At 34.8% G+C, this 24,402-nt stretch overlaps 1 protein-coding gene across 2 annotated transcripts; it reads left to right on the top strand.

Moving 5' to 3' along the window:
• On the top strand, window positions 18,355-23,899 carry LOC109724362 (zinc finger CCCH domain-containing protein 53-like). Of its 2 annotated transcripts, XR_002219906.1 has the most exons (9): window positions 18,356-19,764; window positions 19,850-20,038; window positions 20,162-20,347; window positions 20,437-20,528; window positions 20,631-20,927; window positions 21,061-21,175; window positions 21,624-21,851; window positions 22,952-23,038; window positions 23,158-23,899. XR_002219906.1 is itself a non-coding variant. In XM_020253157.1 (8 exons), exons 1-8 carry the CDS (start codon window positions 18,755-18,757, stop codon window positions 22,983-22,985), a joined length of 2,151 nt encoding a protein of 716 aa, XP_020108746.1. In that variant the 5' UTR covers window positions 18,355-18,754; the 3' UTR covers window positions 22,986-23,039. The 2 variants fall into 2 exon arrangements, 1 of the variants encoding a protein (XP_020108746.1); XM_020253157.1 differs by lacking the exon at window positions 23,158-23,899 and having other exon boundaries at window positions 18,355-19,764; window positions 22,952-23,039.

A 24,402-nucleotide genomic window follows, 5' to 3' on the forward strand; every position in this document is an offset into this window, starting at 1 on the left:
TAGGGACGGTATTTGAAGTTTACCCTAATTTTATAGCATTCAAAAAAGAAAGTTTTAAAGTGCTTTGGAACTTTTTGGACTTAAGCGCTGGCCTTTTCTTTACAATCCATCCTTATGCCCTCCGTAATTTTTGGGCCAAGATTGGGCCGGGGCTTAAATTCGACCCGATTAATTTTAGCTGTCACGGACCAACACTTACTTGGCTGGGCCGAGTCGTCCATGAACATATATTAGGCCTAGGCTAGATAACGTGACTCTGGGCTTGTCCGGATTCGGCGGGCCTCAAAACTTCAGGTCCGGCCCATCGAAAAAAAAGAGGCTCACCGGACAGGCCTAGTTTAGGTGGATGGGCCCTAATTGGGCCTAGTTGGTGGGCCATCAAACGCTCGTAGTTTCAAATGTAACGGCCCAAAAATTAGATCTCGAATGGGTTCGTGATGAGCTCAACATGGAAGAGTCACTAGTTGATTCGTATTTCTGACTTCCTCTTTGAGCTTAAGCATTTTAAGCCAGTGGTTTAGAGTACAGCAAACTATTAATGCTAATGGTTGTTACGGCTAGTTTTATAGTCGGTTTATTAGTCGAAAAGTGTCCAGATGGGCTTCACATTGCCTAGTCTTAGTGTGTGATTTGACTGGCGAGATCGTTGCAGGCAAAAACGGAAGGAGTATGTGACACATTAATCGTGCCGCATCGGATAATGCGGAAAAATGTAGGTGCTTACATATGACCGACACACTAGAACTAACAATCGAGTTTAAGTATTTTTAGGCCAGTGGCTTGGATTCAGCGAGTTAGTAGTGCTAGTAAGCTAGATTGTTATACTCGTGCTCGGGCCACACAAGTAGATACACTAACATATTTATGAGGAATGAGATGGACATAGGCATTTTCCTTCTCTTTTTCATACGACTTTGGTAGACTCATTCAAAGTTGGCATTCATTTTAGCCCAGCTAGAGGCAAACAAAGATGAGACTACATTACAGTCCAAAAAAATATGAGCCCCATTTTGCCCTTTGCATCTGAATATTTGTTGTTGCTGTGACATAATTAGCAACATAGAGGGGATGGAGTAATGCATTGCCATAACACAAATAACATGAAAACGACCTCTTAACCAATAACTTAATTTCGTGGAGATCTTTTTGGTGGGTGGTGATCCGAACCCCTCAGTGGAGTGATTAAAGGGAATGTATTATCCTATTCTTTTTTTTTTCTTTTTTTTTTTCTTTGCTTGTTGTTGCTCCATTCATGTACTAGTGTGCTCATGCCTCACTTTTCCTCTCTCTCTCTCTCTCTCTCTCTAATCTTTCTTCTTTTTTTTTCCCTTTCTTTGGTACAGGGTTTTATGATGAAAGACCACTTTGGGGTTTAAGGTTTGAGGATTTTATGTAGTACTATAATAAAAGTGGGGCTTGGGGTTGGTGCTTGTTGGTGTGAGTGTGAGAGAAATTTTTTTTTCTATTTTTCTCCCCTTTATTTTGGTGAAATTTTGAAATTCTTTTCTCCCTTTTATTTTGGTGAAATTTTGAAATTCTCTAATTTTCCGCGTTGCAAATTTATAGCAGTATTTCGACTCCTACTTAAAAGAGTAGATGTATAATATTTAATCTAGTTGCATCGAGATAGTTTTTTTCTTTATATAAAACAGATCGTAATCAACTATCTTCTGTCCTTCAAAGTAACTGCTGAATCATTGCCATATATTTATCGTACAGAAAATTTTTATATCAAGAATTGTCCAAAACCAAAAAAAAAACAAGCATTTTGTGCCCTAAATAGAATTAGAATTCCAATTTGAAAGTTCTAGAGACGATTCTAACTCTTCTCTCAAATAATCAATTAATAGTACAAGAAATATCAATAATTAATGGTACAAGAAATATCCAACCAATCAGAGCACAATATTGCTTTGGTCCTTTTTACCTCTTTTACCACAGCATGTGTGTGTGTGTGGGTGTGTGGGTGTGTGTGTGAGAGAGAGAGAGAGAGAGAGAGAGAGAGAGTGAGTGAGAGAGAGAGAGAGAGAGAGAATCTTTTTTTTATTTTTTTAGTTTTTATTTTGGAGAAAGGGGAGAGGAGAGCATCTTCTTAAGTAACTAAAGTTGCATACTAGTGAAATCATTAGGTTTTTTCCACATCAATTATTAATATCTCCAAGTGAATGAGATCACAGCATCTTACAAGCACCTTGGACCTTGGTAAAGGGCAAATATCTGAAAGATAGGGACACTTGTGTGATAGCATTAAACAAATGATAAAGCAAATAAATAAGCTAAAGAAAAAGCATTTGCAAATAAAGTAAAAACTAAAATAACCAAAAAATATATAAATATATGAGCATTAACAGAGCCAAGGCATCATTAGCTAACACTCCAAAGCACCAAATGCTTTGTTATTACTTCCATGAAGTGCTATTTTATTATGGGTAATGGGTGGTGGGGGTGTGAGTTGAGCTTTTTATTTTTATTTTTTTTTTCTGTGCCTCTTTTTACTTAATTTTTTTTTTTTTTAGGGGTATAATGTAGGGAGACAGGACAATCCCACACATGGATGGCCATCATATGAAAAATATAATCCCCCCCATATGATCTGATGATTCTCATCTGACCCCACAATTTCCAATTTTTTTCTTAAAAAAAAAATATATTTTGTTATAAGAGGGGTATTTAAATAGACAAAAATTGAAGGGGGCTTTGGTGGGGAGACAAATGCTACAGGGGGTGGTCACATCCCTCTGAAAGCCACCACAGTGTGGAAATGAGTTGTCTCCACTGAAAACAGTGTTCTTAACCTCGCCAAAAGTATGCAACTTTCTCCCTCCCACCAAAACTTGCGTCCTGATTTTCTGCACCTTCGATGGTCAGAAAATTTCTATACACTATTTAAATCTATCTAATTATTCAAAAACAAGCTAATTTCGACTAATGATTGAAATCATCTTATTACATTTGAAACGGATAGTCAGATCTCACTCAGACTATCTCAATCGCTATGTTAGATCAGCTGACCGTCAAATTATCATCTCCGAATGCGATACAACTTATCAAATTATTCGATGTATAGAAATTTTTTATACACTGAGTCTGCAGAGAATCTCCTTCTCTCTCTCTCTCTCTCTCTCTCTAAAGCTCCTAAAATTTCTGCCCGTAAAGTTCGGGAATGACTTAAAATAAAAATCCAACTGATGCCCACATGGGGGGGTTGGTGTGGTTCCCCCCACTCCTTCCCCTTTCTTTATGATTTCTCTCTTATCTTTCCTGTTGTGCTGTTGTGTGCCCTTGTACAGAAATTGTTCTCTCTCTCTCTCTCTCTCTCTCTCTCTCTTTTTTAAAATATATATATATATATATATATATATATTTTGGCCTTTGGGCCTTTTAGAAAACTTTTTCTATACAAGGGCACACAACAACACACTATGAAAGATCATAAAGTGCATGAAAAGTTTGTTTGGAGTGATACCAATCAAGAGAGCTTCATCATTCTCAGACGCATGAGCCAACGCTTTCTTCTACAACTCCTTGCTCATATATATATACACACACACACACACTCCTTCTAGGGTTACTTGATGCAATTTGAAACCCCCAGATCAGCAATCGCATTAATAAGTGAAGTGTTCCAAATTGCGCTTTGATAATAAAGCACTACATGAAACAAAAAAAAAAAACATAAAAAATTTCCCCTCAATCGCCTCTATATTTTATAGCGGAATCAGAAGTTACAAATTAGAACGTCTGATTTCTCGACTTCAGAATCGTACTTCAGCTTTCCGTCGCAGAAGAAAATGATAAACATTTCTGTTTACGAGAGGCTATGCAAGCCGGCTCATTACTTGTAAATGCGCATCCGGGGCCTATGAAGGGGTATCCAATTGGTCAAGAAACTCAAACAATTCATTGATTTCGTCACGGGTTCGATGTTCCCGGTTGGTGAGTTCTAACCGTCCAGTTATCTTATTTCATTTTCTATCGAACTGGCCGATCCGACTCGAATTTTAAAACATTGCTAATCATCTTAAGAAAGAAGAACTCAAGAAAAAAAGAAAAAAAAAAAGAGTTAAAAAGCACTGGACTATGCATTAACTTTTTAGTATGTGGTTGCTGTGGTTAGTGCAGTATAGGGGGGGGGGGGTAGGGAGTTGGGGGAAGGACACACTCACTGACATTGTCACATGGTGCTGAATCAGTGGTGTGTGGGCTTGGTGGGGACTANAGAGCACAGCAATCCTGCTCTCTCTCTCTCTCTCTCTCTCTCTTTCTCTCTCTCTCTCTCTCTCTCTCTCTATATATATATATATATATATATATATATATATATATATCACCTGCTCAAAATTCTTAGGGAGAAAATGCTAAATTTACTGCAACTAATGTTATTTGTTCTGCTTATAGATATGATCGACCAAGTCTTGTAGAACAACATCTTGTAAGCGAAAAAGTTTGGAGTTAATTAGTTCTGCGGCAAGAAGTTGAAATGTTCATACTTTATGCCCTAACAATAGAAATTCTGATTTGGAATTTGTACCTTTGTCATAAGGAGAAAGTGATAGGGTGCGAAACAGGCATAATGTAACTTCCGTGCTCAAGAAGTTAAAAACTACATGCATGGTAAACAGGCAATTTTGATGCTTCTGAGTAAACAAAGCGCAAATTAATATAATTATAGATCAGAAAACAAAGGAATCATATATGAAAATTTTCTTCTTTTTTTTTTTTGAATAGCTGTATTCAAGCAGTATTTGTACAGAAGCTGTAGTCAAGCGGACGAAAACTCTAACCACCAAATAATGACTTTGCCTCTCACAACCAATACCATGTATCCTAGGGAAAATTTTGTGGCACATCTAAGTCTTAGCAATGGCCACAATAAGTAAGATCTTCTTCACTCCACTCCAACCATTAGCATCTTGAAAATATAAGCAGCATGCAGGGTACATTTACACCTGCACACTTTTTGATTCATTTTGACATGATGTAAAATCTTTTTAGCCCTCCCCCTCCCCACCACCCACATGGGAAAGGACTGTAAAGCATTGCACATGTGGAGCCAACACCCCCATGCAATGCCCAGGAAGAGCAAAAGATGGGTTAATTTCTTTCTTTTCTTTTCTTTTTAAGAAAAGGACAGTAGTTTCAGGGAGCAGAGGGATTAGCTTTTGAAATGGGCTCTCATACTTTTCCCCTTTTGCCATTATTATTATAGTAATGCTGTAATGTACCTTAATAAAAAGATCTGTCCTTCTACATAATTTTGATGAGCCACTATTCCTTTCTTAACAGTAAACAATTGATTTAGCTAGCGGGTTCCTTAAATCGCCGAACAAATCTCCGAATTGACGGACAGAACAGAATCAAATTGAATAGACATGAAACAATTTGCCTCGACTTATTTGATTTAGATGGTCTGAACAGAAATGAATATAAGTACCATTATTCTTATTCAGTAAATTTTTGAGTTGACCAGCGGTCGTTTAAGTACGCCAACCGACTGACCACCACTCTATAGTTAGCGTGCATTAAATTACTACGAATTCAGTTAGATTTCGCTTTTGAATTTTCAATCTATGTACTTGAGGTCAAAAAGTTACTGAGAAACAAAGTTAATTAATTAAACTGCAGATTTCACCCAAACAGTATTTATTTGTATTTGCTGGATCATCAACAATTCAATAATACTCTAGGACTTTCCTGAGCTACATGTTAGCAGTACTGCTCTTCTACAGCAAGAGAGGATGAGTGTGTGTAGTAACAAACACTCTGATGTGAGAGAAAAGTTGTAGAGAGAGAGAGAAAGAGAGAGAGAGAGAGAGAGAGAGAGAGAGAGAGAGGTGCAATCATAGAGGCAATTTGGTTGTACCTTTGTAATGTGACTGAATCTCTCTCTCTCTCTCTCTGTTTATCTTTTTCCTAGTCCCTGACCAGGACATTGTCTGCACAAGGGACAAGTGAATGCTGTCAATTGATGATGAGCTCCCCCACTCAGACAGCTAATTTTTTGGCACCACAAGAGTTAGAGAGAGAGAGAGTGACATGTGCTCACCCAATAAAAACTTATTACTTATCACACATATAAAATATACATGTACCTCCTAATTAATTGCTCGTTTAAGTTAGCTGATTATTCTTCTCACAAGACCAAATTAAGATGGTACTTAAGCAAGATATTATCTTGTCCATTAATATATGATTAAGGCAACATGAATACATGGATTGGTTTGTGATGGTACATAATTATGGGATTGGCTCAACATGGAATCGAGGAGTACTTTGTGCCTTCTTAATTATGTTAATAGTATGGAAATAAGACAAGTGTGTGATAGTCCTAATACGGATTTGCTCATCCTGTGCAAACTTGGTATTAGTGTCTTTATTTTCATTAAAACTATTGTTCTATACTCTAATTTGTTTGATTTGCACTATTTAGTCTAAGTTGATGTCAAAGAAACATAAAAGGACTCCAAAAAGAAGAAGATTTAAGGACATAATTAATTCTAAGTCGTTTGAATCCTAATTTACAAGATCTATTACCTGTTCAATTCTTGTGAAATAACCATTACTTTCTCCCCCGTATTTGAACTCGAAATTTTTGAGAGGCCTAAAACAACCAAAAAAAAAAAAATCAAATTATAATGTATGAAATAGCACAATAGAAAATTTAAATTTAGTGCCTTTTATTCTGATATCATACGAAAAAACTCTTATTTTTCTAAAAATTTAAATTGTCGGACAAGTTCATTTCGATAATTATAAACTCAACAATTCTAACAAGCTTATGAGAGGCCTTATTCCACCGATCATACTCTTCAAATAACATATTTTAGTGTGTAAATTAAACCCAATATGACTCATGCTCAAAGATGAACTGTTTTGTATTAAACGCATTCTTAATTTGTTTAGAGCCAGGGAAAACACTTCTTGTTAGGTGGCATTATTATACATATTATTATATATTAATTTATCTTCATTCAACAAGTTGATGGACTCTCCCTTCCCACCTTTTTTTTTATTTTTTTTTACAAAAAAAAAACTCCTTATATATATATATTTATTTATTTTGATCCCCCATGCAGTGAAAGGACACTTAGATCCCCTCTACATCATTGACCGGCAAATAGCAAGACTCACGGGGAAGTGATTGCAATTCATTTTGTACATCTCCACCTCATTGGTGATGGGACCAACCAACAACCAATTGAAATTAATGAACATCTCTACAAAACCCTATTGACACAATTATTTTGTTTTTACATTAATGCTTTAATGTTGTAATTTTACAGCTATTGTCACTATTGAGTGGAAAGAAAAATATAAAAATATAAAAATAATATACTTTTCTATTCCCTAGTAAGATCATAAATAAAAATAAACGAAGGATTACATATATTATCATACAAATAAGTACGATAACCGCGTATTATATAATTCTTCTGTAATCTTAAATGGAGCTTTAGTTATTTGTTGGTTCATCTTGTTAAGAGTTATCGAAAGAAGCACGAACATTTTACTTTTTTAGTCAAATTGCATCTACTATGAAAAATAAAAAAGTTTTAAATTTGTTCGTCAAATATTCTGCTACTGCTACTTGCGTCGATGAAATTCCGTAAGCTTAGCTAAGTAGGTTTGGTGAGATCGCGTTGTCTCATCTGTTGGCGACCTCGCACCCTTTTTATACTACTAAAAAATGGACAATACCCGATAAAAACTTGTTTAAGATTGGACACATTTAATGAAGCTTTAATGATCATGACCATTGATAGGTTTCTTATTTGGGAATGTGTCTTTTACATGAGCAATTATTATCAAGTACTTAGCATTAGTAAACATAGAATGATTTGAGGTTTAGTTTAAGGTATTATTGCTCATCCATCACAAGATCTCTTGAGTGCATTCAACTCATGTTATCTACTATGCTATGATGTATTTTTTTATTTTTTTTTTAAGAAATTACTATGCTCTGATATTGTGTTTAAAAAAATGTGAGAGATGTTGAATGGAATCCCATAGAATGAATTTAACTAATAATTTAGACTAGCCAATGAGTGATGAGTTTCATCTAGGTTGTTGGGCTGGTTAGATTACAATGTTTGATAAAAATGAATAAATGGGCATGAACTCATTATGTTAAGCTTTTAAATAATTAAATATTATTTACTAAATTAGAAACTTAGTTAAGCCACTAATCTGACGACATATAGAAATATAAACTCATCAACCACACTTTACTGAATATTATGATTTACGCATTATATATAATACCGACTAAAATATATATGGAGAGAAAAAAGGTTGCACTAGCATGTGACAATATATTGCATGTCGAAAATTTGAGCATATAATATGTTAATTCATGAGCAGCGTTTGAGAGGAACTTTTAATGTATGCTTATGAAAATTTGTACGTAAAAAACAAGTGAAGACACAGTAATTAATGTATCGGGATTTATCAACTAATTTGATTTAGGAAATATATGTCTAATATATTACGCGCCAAATTGTAACAAGACAAATTAGAAATATTTCACCTACCACAATGCTGTCCGTATGAATTGAAAGAAAATAATGTGGCGTGTTTTCTGAATTGATACGAAACTTTGATAATGACAACTTGTGAAGCGCGTATTCGATCATAGATAAGAAAATGTTGGGTAAGTAATAGATATTATAATCCTACAAGTAAGATACAATATGAAGATTAATTTTAATTATTTAACTTTTACAAATTAAATTTTGATTACCATGGCCAATTTATACACTGAAGTAACTTTTGGCATCAGCTGGCATGCATTTTTTATGGTTTTTTGACAAATTAACGAATTTTAATCACTTTAAGTTGATGGAGTATGAATGCAGGTGTCCATAATAAAATGTTACAAATTTGGAAGGTAAATATAAGATTTTGAAAGTTCGGAAAATTTAGATGCATTTAACTGTTATACCTATAATCTTGTAACAACTATGCCCTCTAAGAAGTAAAAAAGAATATTATCTCACAACCAGGGACGAAGCCACGAAATTAAGGTTTGTGAGAGAAGGGGGGCGGTAAAAATAAAATCAATCTCGGATAGTAAGAAAAAAAATTTGTCAAATTTACTGACCATCTATTACTAACGATAATGTGCCTAAAAATGAACAAAACTATAAAAACCGAAGAAAGAGAACTGCGGGTTCGGAAAAAGATTGAGACACAAGTTTTATTTTAAAATAAATAATTTGGCCCCCAAAAAACTAAAATTGTAATATTTTAATTTTTACTATAAAGGACTGACATATAATTTTTAAAAGCTGGGGGGGCCATGGCCGTAGTGAGTCTTAATTTGACTCCGTTCCTCTTCCTGCTCACAACTATATATTTAAGTGTAAATCTTACACTCCAAGTATTCTAAGACTCACAGAACTTCTTAAATCGTTTGTTAAAAAAAAAAAATTGAGAGAACAAGTAGGGAATAAGAACGTCTAAATGAGTGGGTTGTAAAATGTACACTTAGTTTAAGACTACGCAAATACCGTTGCTAAAAAATAAAGCCCTTTTCTTATGTACTTCAAAATTAGATACAAATGCATAGAACTTAGATGAACTATGAATCATTTTGGGGCAGCTATCCAACTTTTTAAAACTTTGATTTGACTACTCAATCATTCAATTTATTTGATTTGAGTAAGCTAATGATACTTTAATTTAAAATTTGAATATGCCATTTATTTTCTCAGATTTAGTTAGTATATTTTATATAATTTTCATAACTGTAAATTTATTAAAGTAAATAATTAATTTAAATTTTAAAATAAAAATACCATCTACTGACTCAAACAAATAAATTGAAAAATATAATAATAAAATCAAAATTTTTAAAAATTGAATAGCAAACTTAATGCAGTACATAGTACAGATAAGTTCTGTACCTTTTTTACCTCAAAATTAAGTACAGAACACACTTGCCTAAGCACTAACAGCGACATCTAATATTCAAAGAATAGATGAGTTTTTCGGTTCACTCTCCCAAGTCCTTTTCAGTTGCCTGCTATTGATTTTTTTTTTCTGTGGCTTGTGTAGATCTCAGGTCGGGGCATCAAATCAATTTTTTGAGCATTAAAATAGTCAATTTTTTATCGACCGTCCCTAACACAAATGATCACTAACACAATGAGTGAATGACAAAGAGCTTGATGAATGGTACCGGAGGTCCCAAGTTCGAATTCTAGTTAATTCACATTTTCAGCTAAATTTATTTCTAAAGAAATAAACGAAGCAGATAGCATGCTACTTATCTCTCTCTCTTAAAAAAACAATCAATTTTTACAATAATATATATATATATATATATATATATATATATAGAGTTGAGCTACAATACTTGTAAAAGTATTATGTGAGTGGTGCTTTTGAGTTTTTAGCCATTGGATGGAGAGATGTGAGGTTGAGATGATGGTGCAGTTGAAGATGATGTAGGTAGGAGTGGGAATGTGTTTGATTCAAAGGCAATTAGTAATCAATGAATAGATCCAATGAGCTAAATCTAAATAGCATCATGGGATAATACTTGTAAAAGTATTCTAGCTCAATTTATATAATATATATTATATTAATATATGATAGGCTTGTGCTGGCTATTAAGACCACGGAGGTCTCCGTGCTCCTAAGCTGTTTTCGATGATGGAGCTTCCGAATCGACGATCGGCTCTATTAGACTTGACTAACGTTTCAAATATCTAGAAAATAATTTTTGTGATTTTTGTGTATTATTTACCTAACGATCGAGAAGGGTTCAAATCAACGGCTGAATTTAAAAATCTCGACGAAATTGGTGATATAGCATTAAAATTTTGATCAAATATATTATCTTGCTGTGAAATAGTATAACAAATTTTCTATCAAAATTTCTTCTGATTTGAAGTACTTCTACACCGTTAAACTTGCAAAGCGTATATCATCACTATTAAAAATTGTTGATTTTGAACCCTTTCGATCGCCTAGGAAAATAGATACCGAAGAATCACAAAAATTATTTTCTAGATAGTTCAAATACGCTAGATCAAGTCTAACGAGCGATTCGTCGATTCAAGCTCCATCATCGAAAACTGTTAGGAGCACGGAGACCTCCGTGTCCTAATTAGCACGAAAGACCTCTCTCTCTCTCTCTCTCTATATATATATGTAGAGAGAAGAGAAGAGAAGAGGAGGAGGAGGACGAGAGAGGAGATGGAGAGAGCGAGAGAGGCTCTTTTGCTTTCGAAAGTACGGATGCTTCCATTCTTGTAAGTTGTTTTCGATGATGGGACATCGGATTCGGCGATCGGTTTTGTTAAACATGATCTAAGCTATTAAAACTATCTAAAGACCAAATTTTATAATTTTTTGATTTTGTTTGTCTAGTAAACGAGTAGCTTCAAAATGAACGATTGAAAATAAAAATTTCATAAAAAATAGTGATAAATGACTCAAATTTCAAATCGAAAATATTAAGCTCGCTATTGATATTAAGTAGAATTTTCTATTAAATTTTTATATAATTTGGATATCTCTACACAGTTGAACTTAAAAATGTGTCACATCGGCCATTAAAATAGTCATTTTTGAAACTTTTTGATCGCTTGGTAAATGATTTCAAAAAATTATAAAATTTTGTTTCTAGATAATTTCAATAGGATAGATTATACTTAACAGAGCCAATCGTCGAATCAGATATCCTATCATCGAAAATAACTTATAAGTACGGAGATCTCCGTACTTTTGAAAGTACGGAAGACGTACTATATATATATATATAATCTAGTAACTTAAACTATAATATGTAATATGTTGTTCGTGCCGTATCGCTCAATCCACAATTAAACAAATATCGAACAAACTACATTGAAGTAACTAAACTATGTGAGAACCGAACAAAACTGGTCAAAAAATTAAGGGAGATTGAGCGAGAAAGTTAGATGAAAAAAATAACATATTTGTTTCCGTACGTAATATTACGTTTCGTATATCATAATGAATCGGTATGATATATGCTTTACGGTTTCACCGGAGAACATAAAAATATATTCTTATATGTTTTTTGTTCCAACTCTCAACTCTATTTTATCTAATAGTATTAGATATGTCTTAATATCAGACTAAGGCTTTATGTAGAATTCTAGTTTATATCTACCATAGATGTTCTTTGTTTTTGTTTTTGTAAAAGATAATATGAAACTTATATTTTGCGATTTTTTCGAATATGACAATACTGGATATATTTTTCAAAAGATCCTTACCTAATCCATCTAACCTCATTTGCGATTTTGACTCGTATCAAAACCATGATTCGACATTTATTGATACTAAAAGAATCCATCGGTTCAATTATTGATTTAAATTTGAACCAAATGTGGTATCTTCACCAGGTGGTGCTTTTACTCCAAACAAATGTGCACATAATTAATATTCAAATTAATTTCCACATTAATTAGAGTATGCAACTTTATGGATTAGATTCCAATGGGTTGGTCCAAATTAGAAGAGAATGAATCTATGCTTCTTCTTCTTGTTCTTCTTTTTTTTTCTTTTTTTCTTTCCTTAAAATGGCTAATAACCCAATCACACACTCGTCCCCTCCCTCTGAAAACTCCGCTTTAAATTTTGCACCTGACGCTTGGCACGTGCGCCACATCATGCACACGTGAGTGTGCAAATGAGGCTTTTATGTTTTATCATTATTATTATCTCTGTCTCTATTATTGTTATTTTGTGCATCTAATTCTAATAATAATAATAATAAAGATGAATGCACCTGGAGCTAGTCAACGTGTTTGCTTTTCTTTTAATGAGTATTCTTTTTATAAACAAACAAAAATTATTATAAAATTTATAGCTTCTTTAGTTATTGATCGTTAATTATCATTGCGGCCCGTTAATTTATTGACTATAAATAATTCTGAATAAATCAAAACTTAAAATTTTAATAGAATTTGCGAAAACTAAGTCTTTTATAAAATACCATGATGGTAATCTCTTGGCATCTAAATGATACAAATAAGCTATTTAAGTTCGTAATTTAACTTTTCTCCATCAATTGAATAAAAGCTTTTGTTAAAACATCTTTAGGTCATATTTCATATTGTTGCTGCTATTAATATTTTAAAATAGAACTTTTGGCTAAAATAGCTTAGAAGAAGATGACGAATTATTTGTTTAAGGATAAATATTTTTACTTTCAAAGAATTTTTTTTAAAAAATGTTATTTATTATTTGGCTGAAAAAAATATATCACAAGCTCACCAATCACGACAATGAAAATAATCTTTCTACAGTACATCAAACTAATTAAAATTAGCATTTAATAAATAAAAATGTGACAACGAATGTCGAATGAGGCCTTAGTTAACAGCTACTAATTTCATCTGCTAAAATGCAAGCAAAACCCTTAAATATAACAAAATTCCTCTGCAAAGGACAAGAGAATTATCAATAGAACAAACTNTTTTTTTTTTTTTTTTTTTTTTTTTTTTTTTTTTTTTTTTTTTTTTTTTTTTTCCAACTCTCAGAACCCCACAAACAAATATTTTTATTAGGATATTTGATAGTAAGTTGATTTAGGATGGGGTGGAGTTTAATGGGGCCTACAGATAATGATTAAAAAAAAGTAAAAATATATACAATTTAGCTTATTTATGAATTAATTTTGAACCAGTTATCCGACTTTTCAAAATTTTAATTTTACTATTCAACATTTCAATTTATTTAATTTAAATTAATTAAATAATATTTTGACTCTAAAATTTAAATATACTATTTATTTTTACAATCTTAGTTAGCAAATTTTATAAACTCTCGTAACTATAAATTGTTTATTCAAATAATTAACTTAAATTTTAAAATCAAATTGCGCTAATGTCTGACTCTATAAGATAAATTAGAAATTAGATAATAAAATTTGTAGAGATTAGATAATCGGTTCAAAATATTTAATAGTAGTGTAAATTAATAAGTGAGGAGCATTTGTCCTGTTCACTTCGATTTAAGAACAGGGTTCGTGGTGGGATCATGATCCACACAGTAAAAGTTTTTAAATGGGAGTTAATTTTTATTTTTATTTTTATTTTTTTTTAAAGATAGTACCAACACCCATGTGTTGTGTGCACCTGTGTGTATTGTCATTGTTATTATTATTACACATGCATACGCTCACTCACACGGTCCCTGGTAAAAGCTGGAGAAAAGGACAGGTCTAAAGAGATTTTAAAAACTTTTAAAAAGTATTTGTGTAACAAATTTAAGAGTTTTTTTTTAAAAAAATATGGCATTTTTACTGCTATTTGATTTTGCTTTGTCTTTTATGAGATCCTGTTTTGAAATGAAATAGTAAAATACTATATTTTATGGAGACAATTTCATTAATATTAACACTTATTATAAATTTATAAATTATATGATAGTTAATTTTTTTTCATCAAATATAAAATAATATATTTGCCCTTCGCTATAACTAGCTATTATATAATTTATAACTTGTAATGCAACTCACTATCACTTTATGACAATTATTTTTGGGGTTCAAATTTTTGGTGCTTATTTCAATTGATAAAGTCTTCTTTCTTTTTAATTTATTTTTTATTAATCGAAGGGGTATTATTAGTGATAATTAATTAACAGAAAGAGAAAAACTAAAATTTAGTCATATTTTGAGTAGAATGATGAATAATTTTGATCACTTTGATAGATTTAAAGTTTTAAAATTCTCTGATCGTAATTAGGGACGGACAAAATGGTGCTTATAATAAGATTAACCCTATACTTTGCAAATCTATAATTTAATTATTTTTATTAGACTAACTTTTGTGCTTCTTCCTTAAATACCATATGAAATATATAAAACAGCCACAACCCTCAAAAAAATGTAAACTATCAAAATATAACATTTTTAAATTTGTAATATTTTTTTAAAAAAATTACTAATCTGAAAAAAAATAAAAATAAAAAAGCCAACATTGTGCCCCATGACAGGGTAAAAAAATAAATAAATAAAATTTCAGAAGGACAGCACGGACCCATGACAGTGAGTTTAAAGATTTTGCAATCTAAGAGGAAAACTCACCCTCTCCATGATTTTTATGCATGATATTAGTGCCTAGACCTGGTCCACCATATTATCAACAACAACAACAACAAAAATCATATAATTTATTTAAACATCTTGCACTAAAATTGAAGCGTAATTTTACATGCTCTGCAGTATCTACAAATTGTACAAAAGCTCGTATAGATCGTCGAATAGTTGGAAAATATAGATTTTATATTCCACAAACAGAGAAAACAATTATATTTACGTGTAAAGTAAAAAAGAAAAAACAGATGCTATAAAAATGTATAAAACTTATTTATTAACTATCATCCATTTTTATCCGACTATATGACTTTTAAAATTTTGATTTTATCACTCGGACTTTTAGTTTACTTAATTTGAGCCCGTTAGTGACCTGTTAATTTAAAATTTAAGTGTGTCATTTATTTTTACAAGTTAAATAATATATTTTATACAATTTATGTAATTATAAACTAATTAATAATAGTAATTAGCTTAAATTTTATATCCGAAGAGCCATCAAATTATTTAAATTACGTAAATTAAAAGATTGAATACTAAAATTTGAATTTTAAAAGACCAAATAATTGAATCAAATTGGTATACAGTTGAAATAAATTTTATACCTTTTTACCAAAAGATAATAAGAGAAAATAAAAGTTACACTCAATAAACGACGAACGTTGCCGTTCCACGGGCATGTTACTGTAATTATAAATCCATTAAAAATTGATCAAATAGGTAACGAACGGAGCAGAACTAGTATTAGATATTGATTTGTATCGATAGTAGATTACATCAAACTTTTCACATTTTATTGATATCTCGATCGTGGACCAGGTTCGCGCAATAGCGACTTGGAGAGCGACTTGGGTCAATCAGATACCATTCAAGTCGCTTTTACTTGGCTATTTCACAGAACATGATCAAACCCAAGTCACATTAAAAAAAAAAAAAAAAAAACAAACAAACAAGTCTCTGGCTCTCCTTTTTATTTAGAATATTATTTATAAGAGATTATAATACGGTTCATACATAATGAAATACGCTAGTGTGGTGTGTGAATTGTGATTTGTGACACAAATGAAAAAGAAAATAATTAGATAATTGATCTAACATGATTAGAATATTGTTATCATCATCATCATCATCATCATCATCATCATCATCATCATCAACATCCTGAAAGGGCAATGAAACATCTACACGAGAGAGAGAGACACGAGCGCAGCTAAATGAGATGGACAAAAACAATATAAATAAATAAACAAAAAAAGAAAAGGAGAGAGAGAGAGAGAGTGGGTGGGTCCGAGATGGCTGTACCCCGATATGATGCTCCGAAAAAAGGTTTTAAAAAAATAAATAAATAAAAATATAGCACGCTATCCGTTTTGTTTATTTTATTTAGAAATAAATTTAGCTAGAAATGTGAATCAATTAGAATTCGAACTTAAGTCTCGGGTACTAATCACCAAGCCCTTTGCCACTTATTCTATGGACGGTCAGTGAAAAAATTAATTTTATCAGTGGAGCAAGTGTGGATGAGGGGAAAAAAAAAAATCATGCAGGTAACTCCTGAGTTAAGCTAGAATATTATTACGAAGTTTTTCGTACTTTTAAATTATTTTTAATGTTAAATTATTTGAATTAAATATCAGTTCTATTAGATTTGATTTAACATATTTTAGATATTTAAAAAACAAATTTTGTGGTTTTTGATATTATTTGTTTAGTGATCGAAAGGGCCCAAAATTAATAATTTTAATAATTGTGTTTAGCCGTTTGCAAGTTTAACGGTGTAGAAATATTCAAATTACGTAAAATTTTGATAGAAAGTTTTTTTATACTATATAAAATAAGATAAATATTTTTGATGTAAAATTTTAATGTCATATCATCAAATTTTGTAAAATTTTTATTTTTATTCATTGATTTTGAGCCCTGATGACTAGGTAAATGATATCGAAAAATTGTAAAATTTATTTTTTAGATATTTTAAATACTTTAGATCAAGTATTACGGAGTCGATCATCGATTCGAAAGTTTCAAATCGAAAAGAACTCGAAAGCACAGAAACCTCTGTGCTTCTGAAACCATACTAACCTAACTTGATAACTCCTTCAATTATAGGCTGTTTTGAAATGGCTTTCTAAATTTAATTTCCCACAAAGTACTCACTTAACTTTTGGTTATTTTGACCATAAGATACTTTAGTTACTTATAATTAATATATGGATGAATATATACTATTTTAAAATTATTATGTACAGATTAGTCAAAATAATCTATATGATGCATATCAACCTACGGATAAAAAAAGTGCAATGCTCTCGCTCTCTCCACCTATTTTATAGACTTGAATTTTACACCTTAACTTCTAATGTATTAAGTATATGTACTTATCTTATCAAATTTATTTTAGAAAATGCTCTTGTGTGGATATTAATATACATGTATAAATCTTATGCTCTTTGTAATATAGGATTCACAAAAATTTAAATTAGTTTTAGAGTCCATTTGGTATTGCGGCTAATTTAATACTTATAGAGAAAAAAAAGTAGGACAAAAATATATAAAAATATATTTCTATTTTTTGGATAAGATCACAGAAAATTTATAATACCGATTCACCATGACATCTGAAATGCGATATTAGATAAAAAAAAAAAAAACATAATCATACTCTTATACATAACACAATCTTTTCATAATTCAAAACAAAATCTTAATTAGTTTCTCTCAAAAAAAAAAAAATATTGATAAGACTGGAAGAGAATATAAGGCATTAGATGGTGGAATACATATCTTATATCTAGTATAAGAGTGTAATTTTAAAGTTTTAAAATTTTAAATTATGTGGTGTAAAGTATACAGGTAGTAGTTTTCAAAAAAAAAAAAAATTGTAGTACAGTAGCGTCAAAACAACCTGTAATTAAGAGAGAGTTTCAGTACAAATTTTAACCAGAAAAAAGCGAAGCGAATAAGTGAAGAGAGAGAGAGAGAGAGAGAGAGAGAGAGAGAGAGGGGTTTTGTTTCAGGTTCAGAGAGAGAGAGAGAGAGAGAGAGAGAGAGAGAAGAGGTTGGGGGTGGGAACATGCGAACTATTTGAGCAGATCTAGATCTATCTAATCCATCTATGCGCCCTTTTGGGGGTCTCTCAACTCAAAAATAGTTTCCCCCCCTACTCCACCATAATCCCATCTCTCTCTCTTCATACTCAAACCACACACACACGCGCACACGCACGCACGCACGCAGAGAGAGAGAAAAAGAGTGTGTGTGTGTGTGTGTGAGAGAGAGAGAGAGAGAGAGAGAGAGAGTGATGAGTCCTCTACTAGCTACCTGTAGGAGTCGCTTGTAGGCTTGTAGCCAAAGCGGCACCTCTGTAGCACACATACGCTGCTTCTCTTCGGGAATGGCGTCGCTCACTCTCTCACCTCTGCAGCTCTCACAGCGACCGAGTAGTAGTAGCAGTAGTAGTAGTAGAGAGAGAGAGCGAAGCACAAGCCACTCAACGAACCCATTATAGGAGTTGTTGCCCTCTATGTGTTCGCTCTTGGCTCCCTTAGAAACAGTAGTTGTAGTAGGAGGAGGAGGAGGAGGAGTAGGAGTTTTGGTATTGGTAGTGTTGTAGAAGAAAGAAGGGATTAGAAAGGAGGATAAAGGTGCGATCTTTTTCGATCTGGGCACGCTTCCATGGACGCGTGCGAGGCGACGCGGGTGGTGTTCTCGCGGATCCAGTCGCTGGACCCGGAGCACGCGGCGAAGATCATGGGGCTCCTCCTCATCCAAGACCACGGCGAGAAGGAGATGATCCGCTTGGCCTTCGGGCCAGAGTCCCTGCTCCACTCCGTGGTGCTCAGGGCCCGAAAAGACCTCGGCTTGATCCACCCGCCCACTTCCTCCACCGCGCCCGGAACCCCCACTTCAGCCGGAACTCCACCTCCGCTGCCGGCGCCGGCGCCGGCGCCCTTCCTCCTCGCGCGCCAGAACTCGGCCTCGCGCCTCCCGTCCCCGCTCTCGGTGTCCTCCCCGTCGTCGTGGGCCCCGCCCCCGATCTTCTCCAGGAGCGGGAGCGTCAACAAGGGGGTTAATGGGTCGGTGGGAGGGGAGGAGATGCAGAGTGGTTCCGACGAGGGCTTCAGTCCCAGCAGCGGGTGCGCGTCCCCTTTCTACGGGGGAGGCGGGGGGGAGGCGTTAATGGAGGAGTTCCCGCTCCAGGACCAGCTCGCGTTCCTGGGCGAGCCCCCGGGGGCGAAGCCCGGCGGCGAGGTGTTCTACGGCGACGTGGGGGGCGGCGGTGGCGGGTGGGGCGAGAACGGGAGCCACCATGTCCACCACCATCGCCGGAGCATCTCCGACATATGCCTCGGCGCCGCCGCCGCCGCGGCGGACGGGGGGTGGAAGCCCTGCTTGTACTACGCGCGCGGCTACTGCAAGAACGGGAGCAGCTGCCGCTTCGTCCACGGCCTCCCCGACGACGCCGCGGCGGCGCTCGCCGCGGGGATGAAGATGGACGCGGCGGTGGAGCAGCAGTGCCAGGAGCTGCTCCTGCGTTCCAAAAGCCAGAGGCTCATCGGCGCCGCCGCCGCCGCCGCCGCGTTTCCGTACTCCCCCATGGGTCTCATGCCCCCGTCTCCATCCTCTTCTCCCAAATGCCTCAGCTTCTTTCTACAGCAGCAGCAGCAGCAGAGTGAAAGCCAAAGGTACCACCCTTTTCTTTTGTTCTACTAGAAAAAGCTGCAATCTTTAAGCTCGAGCGCTCCTGCTCACTACAAAATTCCCACACAGGGCGGCCGCAGCGGCGGCCGCAGCTGCTTTAATGCTCGGCGGTGGCGACGACGCGCACAAGTTCATGGGTCGATCTCGATTGGAAAGAACGGATTTTGCTAACATGGTGAATCCCGGGTCGAGGCAAATCTACTTAACCTTCCCCGCGGATAGCACCTTCCGGGAAGAGGATGTCTCCAACTATTTCAGGTACTTGGTTTCTCCTGTTTCTGCTTACAAAGTTCCAATTTTGATTCTAAAATTGAAGAAAAAGTTCTAAATTTTTTTTTGTTTTCCAAAATTTTCGGTTCCTTTTCGAATTCGAAATCGAAGCATATATGGTCCGGTGCAAGATGTGAGGATCCCGTATCAACAAAAGCGGATGTTTGGGTTCGTAACCTTCGTTTATCCGGAGACCGTGAAGCTAATTTTGGCAAAGGGGAATCCCCATTTCGTTTGTGATGCTCGTGTTCTTGTTAAGCCATACAAGGAGAAGGGAAAAGTCCCAGAAAAATACAGGTAAACCCCTCTCTGTTCCCTCTGATTAATCCATATCATCGTATTTATCACTAACTCTAAATTCATGGTTGTTCCCTCTTTTATCTCAGGAAGCAACAGCAGGGCGAAAGAGGTGATTTTTCTGGGTGTACGACCCCCACGGGATTGGACGCTAGAGACCCATTTGACCTTCAACAACTCGGTTAGATTCTCTCGCATTAATCCTTTTCGACTCTTTTTTCTTGGTTCTTTTTCTCCTTTGTTTCTTTTAAATCTACTACTAAAGTGCTGCTTCAAAAAGCAGGGAACAGGATGCTCCACAGCAACGCAACCACGGAGCTGTTACTGAGAAGGAGATTAGAGGAGCAGCAGCAACAAGCTGTGGAGCTCCAACAAGCCATTGAGCTACAAAGCAGGAGATTCATGGGACTCAACTTTTTGGACCTCAAAAACCGGAGCTTTCCCTCTCCAAACACCACCACCACCACCAACCCCACCCCGTTCATCCCCAACAACTCAACCATTACCACCCCCACCACCACCACTACAGCTGCTGGAATTAGTGGTGGCCATGAAGAGTCGTCTCCTCCACCTGAGAGAGGTGGGTTGAGCCAAAAAGCTCCGATTTTTTTCCCCGTATTTCATTAAGAAACGGTGATTCTTAGAAGGCGCAGTAGTTAAAAATGGTAACTTTATTTTAAAAAAAATTTGGGTGTTTGTTTACACTTTTATAGAGAGGGGTTCCAGTGGAGAGCCGAGCGTTGAACGGGAGCGGGTGGTCAACGCAGGCGATAAGGAGGAATCTGGTGGTGAGGGGAGCCCCAATGAGGATAGCGATTTCCAAGAGAGGTAATATAATATTATTCTATTCAATTATCACCCACCCTTTTCCCTCTTTTTTTTTTCTATATTTATTATCACCTCTCTCTCTCTCTCTCTCTCTCCTACCTTTCGAACTAAAATTGCATGGACCGTGGTGTATACACTTCCAAATCCAAAATCCAAATTTACAGATTTTATAACTTAAAATCTATGACTTTTTCTTATAAAATAGCATAGCGGTTCGGTTGAGTAATTGTTTTATGTAGTTAATTTTGATTCTTCGAGACTCTCCGGTGCATGCAACAATTCGAAAGCAACTGTTGCGTCCCACTAAATGCATGTGACAGTGAAATTTTTTAAAGTAAGAGGGGATCGATAAAAGTTTACTATTTTGTTTTAATATTATTATTTTATTAATTAAAATATATACTGTCTTTTATTTTTTTTAAAAAAAAATTAATTTTTTGGGCACCAGTGTGGAGCACAATTTACCGGATAGCCCCTTCGCGTCGCCCACGAAATCGTCGCCGTTCGCGCTCGACGCGTTCACCGTCGCCGAGGAGGAAGAAGCCGCGGCCACGTCAGCTGCGGCCGCCACGTCAGCGGCCGCGGCGGCTAACGTTCTCCTCCCCTCCGCTTTGTTGCCTGCCACGTCAGCGCTCGACATGGCCTCGTCCACCCCATGCTTCTTCCCCATCCCCAGGTGCGTGTGTGTGTGTGTGTCTCTCATTTTTTGCTCTTGCCATGCTAAATTGCACATTTGATCCTCATACTATGAGTCGCGTGACCCTTTGGTCCTCAAACTGAGAAACAATCGTGGTATTCTAAAAATTTAATTAAATAAAAAAAAATTAATAAAGTTAGGAGCATGACGTGATTCGAATTCAGGACTTCATATTCTGAAATCATAAAAAACAGCCGTTGTACGCTTAAAAACTTAAGCAGATAAAGAATGATATTTATATAATTTTTATATTTAACACAAATTTGTAATTTATTTGTAATTTTTTACTTGAACTTTTTATATTTTGCAGTTGCCATCAAGTTTTGTAGTACAATTTTATTGGTTCAGTGATGATGTGTAGCTGATGCGGCAATAATGTGGTGCCTAATTTATTCCCACTAAATCAATCATATATTCACAATAATAATGTTATTTAGCTATATATCGTCATTTAGTTAACTATATTGCATCGTAAGACTTGACTGTAATAATTTAGAAAGTTTGAGTAAAAAATTGTAATATATTACGATTCGAGGACCAAAATGCTACGGCACTCATAGTTTGAGGACCAATAGTGCAATTTAGCCCCTAAAGATTTTTTTTTTTGTTTTGGGGGTACTAAATGCCCTCTTTCATTATTACAAAACTATAAATATACCAAATGTACTCTATTATCTTTCATTAATTATTTTGCTGATGGAAAATTAATCCAGATGCCACATAAATGTTTTTTTTTTAAATTTTTTCGAACTCATGTACGTGTTACCCAAACTATTGATATTTTGAGTAGCTAATTCTAAATCATTCAAGTCCGTTAAATTCTCGTCTCTAACTGCACATGTCAATTTCACGTGTTTTGCATATCCTGCATGCAAGTTACTAATGGTGTTAAATAGATACTTTTTTCAGGTAGAAAGTAAGTTTTTTTGTTTTTTTTCAGCATCAGACAATACATTTTTCAGACTACGAAACGGACCAATTTAATATACATATATTTTAAAAAATTGGTGTCACTTTTTTCTTTTTAAGAACCTTCATCAGTAAATAGATGCCAATAATTGTGCTAAAATACTGGGCAGGTTCTCGTCCGGTCACGGGGCCATTGGAATGTAAAGATGATGAAAAAGAAAGTCTCATGGGAGTGAGTGGTGCCTCCCCTAATCATAGTAAGCATTACTCTTTTCCCTTTTTGTTTGTTTTTGTTTCTTTTTTTCTCATTCTCTCAATCAAATGATAACCTATATATGAGAGCTCTAATGATGCTTATTATTATGTTCTGTGGCAGGAAAAATATTAGAAGCAAGGAAAAGTTATAGTGGATTGTAGGAAAAGAGAATCCCCAGCATAGTTTCCTTATAGTTTCTTCGCCCTTTTTTTTTTTCTCTTTTTTCTTAAAACTTGTAAGCTTTTAGAAAAAAAAGAAGATGGTAATTACAAAGAGGTCCTCTACTGCCTATATAAAACATAAGAAAGGAGCAAAATATTGTAAAATAGGTCCTCTTAGCACCTGCTACTATAGTTCTACTACTACTACTACTACTACTACTACTACTACTAATGGTTTCAGCAATTAATTAAGTTACAGCTACGACTGCTACTACTACTTCTACTATCTACTACCAACCAGATACTTTTAACACATGCACGGAGTACATAAAGGAAAACAGATGAGAACAACAAAGGACACAGAGAGAGAGAGTGTGAGAAAGAGAGAGAGAGGAAAAGGCCATTGATGTGGAAAAGGAGATTGTGCTTCACCAACATGTTGTTGAAAGAGGAAAAGAGGAGGAAAAGGAGGAGTAAAAGAGAAAGGGTTGAAAATTTGTGGTTGGGTTTTAATTGTTGGCCTCTTCCTGGGTTGTCTCTTAGTTTGCAAATGGCTTTTAGTGTTTGCTTTTGCATCTTGTTTGAGTTGTTGTAGCTCGACAGTCGTATAGACAGAAAGAAAAGTGAAGAAAAATATATGGTAATTACACGTGTATTTTCCAGTAATTAATTAATATATTGTCATGCTTCTTTTCACTCTATGCGAGTGCGCCTGTTGTTTGTGTGCCCACAATGTTTGCTTTTTTCTTCTTTTCCTCATATCAGAATTAGTTATTAATGATCAAATTCAATGCGTCCATTAATCATAATTAGAGTTTACTCTATATTTTGCACTTAGGGACTGTTTGATTGCACGTAGTTGTTACTGTGCTGCAGTTATAATTGTATACAAAATCATATCTGGCATTTTTTTTTTATGTATTTGAATTCTATTCGTAGAACTACAACTGCACGAGAAATTTCAATTGCAGCAGATATTACATCTAAATTACTTACAGTTTCGGCTGCAGCATTTGAAGCTTGTAATTTTAAGTAAAGGTAAAAAGGTTTTTTTTTATTTTTTTCCTGCATAAGAGATATATCTCACCACTTTATATATATAAAATGGTAGAAAATTTGTAAATATACTTTGTAAACGCGTGCAATCAAACTAACAAAGTATTTAACCAAATAAGCATTTATAATTAGGTGGAACCAATCCATC

Source organism: Ananas comosus, linkage group 18 (genome assembly GCF_001540865.1).
Source record: "Ananas comosus cultivar F153 linkage group 18, ASM154086v1, whole genome shotgun sequence".
NCBI lineage: Eukaryota > Viridiplantae > Streptophyta > Magnoliopsida > Poales > Bromeliaceae > Ananas > Ananas comosus.